Here is a 6,511-nt window from a genome sequence, read left to right as displayed (position 1 = left end):
TATTTAAAACAAAATCACTTAAAAAATCTTAATATTACAAAATATTTTTTGTGATGCATCAATAGCCTCTAAAGTCTAAATCCATACAGGGAATATATAATAATATATGCAAAATAAAACAAAAACAAGCAAAAAAAAAATGATTATACAAAGATTAGGGTGCACAAACCTTCCACAATCAATACATGGTAGTAACTAATCAACAACAAAAAATCATAGAAATACTAAAACTCAACACCTAGCTGTAGCAGTGGCTTCTTGAACCAAAGCTGTTCTTGCTGTCACAATTTTGGCAGAAGAAATCAAAGGAGGATCAAACGTTGTACAATCTATCCAATCCTTCAAAAACTCTTCTTGCCCCCATATATCTGGAATCCACACTCTTCCAGCCATTTCAACTCTATGCCTCTTCAACTTCTCTCTTCCACTTTCCTCTTCTGCCTCAACAATTAATGTCCCTTTTGTTACATCCATGATTACGTTACCTTGTTGCTCCTTAAGACTGTTGTCTTTGAGTTGATGAGGTTTCTTGAATTCAAGATCCATTTGGTCATGTGGTTTAGTAGAGGATTGTTGAGTCATGGTGTTTGAGTTGTTCTCTTTCATGCAAAATTGAACCATATTGAAGAGAGTTTATATATAAATATATAAATAAATAATTGCTTGTTGGTGATGTTTTTCTGTGTGCTGTGTATATTGTTTGAGAATCTGAAACTTTTCTGTGGAAACTAGAATTGAAGAGTGGTTTTATGTGATTCTGTGTGTGAGGGAGAGTAAATATTAAAGCATAGTCTTAAGGAAAATGAGTGGGAAATTAGATGACACGTCACCCCACAAGACAAGACTACGAAAGTTTATTTTGTATGGTATGTGACAAAGGTACGTGTCATGTTTGATGTGTGGCTTGGCTTGGCTTTTGGTTTCAACTTGCAAAAATAAGTTTTTTAGGGAAATGAGAAATTGAAAGAGAGTGGAGGGGGATGGTCGATTACTTGGATGGAGTTTTTTTAGGATTGTGAGGTTGATCTTCTATGTTTCATGTATTCTTGGCCTCTATTTCAATCAATTGGAATTCAGAATTTGATTTTTGACAGGGTATATTGATAATTGATGTGGTCCATCGTGTTTTTAAAATGTGAATAATTTATCCTTAACGACCATACACCAATAAAAATAGTATAAATATTTTTTCGGGTGAATTCAGCTTAATTGATAATTGCAAGACACCAATAAAAATAGTTATAAATATTTTGTCTCGTGAATTCAACTTAATTGATAATTGTAAAAAAAAATCAATTATTAAGACATTGTAAATCCATAATATTTTATTTATTTATCTTTTAAGTGATAAAATTCTAATAATTAGTCTATTAAAAAAAGCCACATGTATGTTATATTATGTCATGCGGTGTAATAAGAATTAGATAACATCGAAGAACTGAGTTATTTTGGTATAGTAGTAAGAGTCTTCGGTGCAATAGAGTGACGTGAATCAATAAGGTTAGAACTTTAATGTCTAAGTCAGTGAAGCTAGAGAGAGAGATTTAATTCGTAAGAGTCAGAGTGAGATAATACATATTATGGTGTATGGCGGAGCATATATATATGGCGAACGATTAGAACCATTTCCATTTAACTTGACATGTGATGCGGAGACACTACGCCAAAAAGCGCTTTTAACAGCGCATCTTAGACAGCGCTTTTAACAGAAAGCGCTGTCTAAGGTTAAAATTAAAATAAAGCGCTGAAAATGTTCCAAGAAAATACTAAAAGCGCTGTCTAAGGGGGGGTCTTAGACAGCGCTTTTTAAAAGCGCTGTCTAAGACCCCCCCTTAGACAGCGCTTTTAGGAAGCGCTTTTAAATATAAACCTTAGACAGCGCTTTTGATAAAGCGCTGTCTAAAGTCTTTAAATTAAAAAAAAAATTAAAACCAAAAGCGCTGTCTAAGGGGGGGTTTAGAAAGCGCTTTTGGAAAGCGCTGTCTAAGGCATACCTTAGAAAGCGCTTTACACAAAAGCGCTTTCTAAGGTCTTATTAAAATAAAATTTCAGACCACAAAGCGCTTTCGTGTTCTGTTCTTTTGTTTTCCCTCTTCTTTAGTCACCTCAAAAACTTACGCCATTTCCACAAAAGCCCTACCTTCTCACTCTCGGCGGCCGTGCTCACGTATTTCTCTCTGGAAACAAACCGGCGGCGCGTATTTCTTTGGTACCGGCGGCGCGTATTTCTTCTCACTATACCGGCAGCGAAACAAACCCTTCCTTCTCACTGTACCGGCGGCGCGTATTTCTTTGGTAAGTCTCTTTCTCAAACCCTAAATAACTTTGGTACCACATGCATGTTGAAGTAGAGGTTTCGACTACATTGTATTCATTCTTGCATATGTGAATGTTTATGGTTTGTGAGTGATATTTGATTTTATATAATGTGTTATAGATGAACATTATGTGTGAAAACTCTTGCCCCATTTTATATTTTTCTGTATTTTTCTGTATCAACAATGTTGGTTCTGTTGAAAACTCAGTCATATTTTTCTGTATCACCAATGTTGGTTCTGTATTATGTGTGAAAACTCAGTCATATAAAATGACCCAAATTTTGAGATTTTGAAGTTTATTCTGTTGCCTTAGGGTTGAATGTTGGTTTTGAAGTTGAATCAGTTAGTGTTTAGGGAATTAAAGTGTTAGTTTGAAATGTTAGTTAAGTTAGTAAGTTAGTGAAAAGTAGTTAGTTGGTTATTGATAATATGATTGTTAGTTGAGTTGATTCGATAGTTAGCTATGAAACTGTTAATTATGTGTCAGAGACTGTTAGAGATTAATTAGAGATTAATTAGAACAGTTTTGTTAGTAGGACTGTTATGAAATTTGAAATGTGATTCAGTTAGTTATTTAGGAAAGTTGGTTAGTCATGTTTGAATTGGCAAATAAAGTTAGTAAGTTAGTTAATATTGAATGGACAAGGTTTATTAGTGTATTTTGAAATCAATTATTGAAATGCTAATAGGAGTTAAAGTAGTAGTTAGTGTATCAATTTAGTAACTCATGCTAGTCTGAAAAGAACAAGCTACAAAGTTTGGTGACAGGTGAATACTATTTAGGATGTTAAATGGATTTTGGTGAATGTATTTTGAAATCAATTTGAATGTTCATTGAAACTACTATGGAATAATAGTTTTGACCAGTTGAATGTTCAAAGATACTACCTTAGTTATGTATTTTCGTCTGGATTAATTGTTTACTTAAATAAGTAGGAAAACCATGGATAAAACATGGATCTGTGCCGATCGAATGACCAAAGAGTACGAGAGTGGGGTTTTGGAATTCGTTAAGTATGCTGTTCAACACGCTGAAAACCCCAGACGAATGCATTGTCCTTGCTTGCGTTGTTGTTATATTGGTAAGGTTGACGCACATGGATTGAAATCGCATTTGCTGAGGCATGGAATTGATCAAAGTTATCAGTGTTGGATATTTCATGGTGAGAAAATTAACGAGAATGTTGAATCGAGTGGAAAAAGTAGTACGACCTATGCTTCATACGACAAAGACACGGAAACATACGATTGTGATCGAGTTGAAGAGATTGTAGAAGCACTGGAAGAAGATCTTCATGATTGTCCTGAAATGTTTGAGAGGATGGTAAGCGATGCTGAGAAACCGTTGTACAAAGGTTGCACTAAATTCTCAAGACTTTCTGCGGTATTAAAGTTGTACAACTTAAAGGCGGGTAATGGATGGTCGGATAAAAGTTTCACAGAGTTGTTGGCCCTTATGAGAGAAATGCTACCGGATGATAATGTTCTTCCTAATCGAACCTATGAGGCAAAAAAAATGTTGTGCTCTATTGGCATGAGCTATGATAAGATACATGCTTGTCCTAACGATTGCATTTTGTTTCGTAACGAATATGCAATGTTAACTGAGTGCCCTAAATGCGGTTTGTCTCGATATAAGAAAAGATTATCTCCCGCAAAAGTCTTATGGTATTTTCCGATAATTCCGAGATTTAGGCGCATGTTTCGTAGTGAAACCGATGCAAGACATCTTACTTGGCATGCAGATGAAAGAATTATTGATGGAATGTATCGGCATCCGGCTGATTCACCACAGTGGTCGAAGATTGATAATGATTATCCTGAGTTTGGATCAGAAGCAAGAAACCTTCGATTGGCATTATCTACTGATGGAATGAACCCACATGGTCTTCAAAGTATCTCACATACCACATGGCCTGTGATTCTTATGATTTATAACCTACCTCCGTCGCTATGTATGAAGCGTAAGTACATGATGTTATCTATGTTAATCTCTGGGCCTAAACAACCAGGGAATGACATAGACGTATACTTGACACCTCTGATCGAAGATTTAAAGATTTTGTGGGAGAACGGTGTGGAGGTTTATGATGGATATAGGAAAGAAAGTTTCAATTTGAGGGCGATGTTGTTTGGCACAATTAATGATTTTCCAGCATACGGGAATCTATCTGGGTATAGCATTAAAGGTCAACGTGCGTGTCCTGTTTATGAAGACGGAACCGATACGATTCGATTGGAACTTTGCCAGAAGAATGTGTTTCTCGGTCATCGTAGATTCTTACATTCTAAACATCACTACCGTGGGTGGAGAAAAGCATTCAATGGAGACACCGAACATCGTAGAGCTCCACCCGCATTGTCAGGTGAACAAGTTTTTGAAAAGGTGAAAGATGTGCGTACTGAGTTTGGCAAGCCTTTTGCACATAAGATTGTGAAAGGTGGGTGGAAGAAAAGGTCGATATTTTTTGAATTGCCATATTGGAAGTCTTTGTACGTGAGACATTTTCTCGATGTTATGCATATTGAAAAAAACGTATTTGAAAGTGTTATCGGTACATTACTCAATATAAAAGGCAAGTCTAAGGATGGCCTTAAAGCAAGGGAGGACATGTTAAAAATGGGAATGAGAACTGAATTAGCACCCGTGAAGAAAGGAAGACGAACATATCTACCACCTGCTGCTTTTACTTTATCTAGAAAGGAGAAAAAAATTTTGTGTAAGTCTCTGAGTGAAGTTAAGGTTCTAGAAGGATACTCATCTGATATCAGAAGACTTGTTTCTATGAAAGACCTCAAGTTGAAGAATTTGAAGACACATGATTGCCATGTTATAATGGAACATTTTCTACCGATAGGTATACGTTCTATTTTGCCAGAAAAAGTAAGAAGTGCCATAACTAAATTGTGTTTTTTCTTTAGGTCAATTTGTAGTAAGGTGATCGATCCCGAGATCTTACCAACACTACAAAAAGAGATTGTAATTACCTTGTGTGAGCTTGAAATGTATTTTCCTCCGTCTTTTTTTGACATAATGGTTCATTTAGTTGTTCATCTTGTGAAAGAGACACAGTTGTGTGGACCAGCTTATATGAGATGGATGTACCCTACTGAACGGTATATGAAAATATTAAAAGGGTACGTGAAATCCCGAAGTCGACCAGAGGGTTGTATTGTTGAACGATACATTGTTGAAGAAGCTGTTGAGTTTTGTACTGAATATTTGTCTAACGTTCAATGTGATAGCGGTGTCGATCAATGTGATATTGATGTTGAGAATGAGTCACGCATTAGACGGAATGAGTTGAATAGAAATGATGAAGTTGAGGATCTTATACCGGATGAGTCATATATAAGAAACGATCATAATGAGGGAATTTGGATCAATTCATCCGTACGCATTGCTAAGAAACAAGTGATTAATATTCCAACAAAGAAAAGAAAGAGATGTTAGTGACTTAGGTAAATTATCCATGGTTTCTTTATTTTTTGTTTTCATTTGTTTTGATTATAAGTTATATGTGGTAATGCATGATTTTATGGTAATCAGTGTGTGAGTAGTGGAAATCAGGTGACTGACTCTTTGATGAGATTTCTTATGTGACTAACTATCCAAGATAACGCTTTGGGTTGGGTATAGCGGTAAATTCATGATCATTAAGCTATGGATAAACTTAATGTCAATAAAATCAGAGTCGCCACCGCGCTTTTATTGGTTCCAAAGGAAAAGGGAAAACTACGAACAAAACCCAAAGATAAGAAGTTTTCAAATCAAAACTAATAAAATGCCAAAGATTACAGGTAAGGGGGTTGGTTACACAGAGGGAATGTGTTAGCACCCAAAGTGTCAAAGGTACTCCTAGGGAGTCCTTTTTTATGTGCTATGTGTTTTTGGTATAAAAGATGTTTGCAATAAATAGAGTGTGGGGATGGGAAAAGAATTCATTAATTATATTTTTTGTGTTTGACAAGACCTTCAGACTTGTGCCTACGTACCTGTAAGACCCCAATTTTGACCCTAAGATCCCTCATGTCATCTCATCATATGCATTAGCATTAGGATCATACCTTAGCATTCTCCTTACCCCTCTTTCATTGGGTTTGTTTTGAGAGAGATCACCAAGAACCATGTGATTGTATCATACTTGTATTTTATCATTTTACTAACTAAAATACCAAAAATATGTCTTTGC

The 6,511-nt window shown here is 35.7% G+C and overlaps 1 protein-coding gene across 1 annotated transcript; it reads right to left on the bottom strand.

The window, feature by feature from the left end:
• Window positions 1-771, bottom strand: LOC127097480 (protein BIC1). The gene has a single exon (XM_051035980.1). The coding sequence runs from the start codon at window positions 619-621 to the stop codon at window positions 232-234; it is 390 nt and encodes a 129-aa protein (XP_050891937.1). The 5' UTR covers window positions 622-771; the 3' UTR covers window positions 1-231.
• Window positions 772-6,511: the final 5,740 nt, after the last annotated feature.

The sequence above is a fragment of the Lathyrus oleraceus genome, chromosome 6 (genome assembly GCF_024323335.1).
Source record: "Lathyrus oleraceus cultivar Zhongwan6 chromosome 6, CAAS_Psat_ZW6_1.0, whole genome shotgun sequence".
Taxonomy (NCBI): Eukaryota; Viridiplantae; Streptophyta; class Magnoliopsida; order Fabales; family Fabaceae; genus Lathyrus; species Lathyrus oleraceus.
This window is presented reverse-complemented; position numbering and strand designations above follow the sequence as displayed.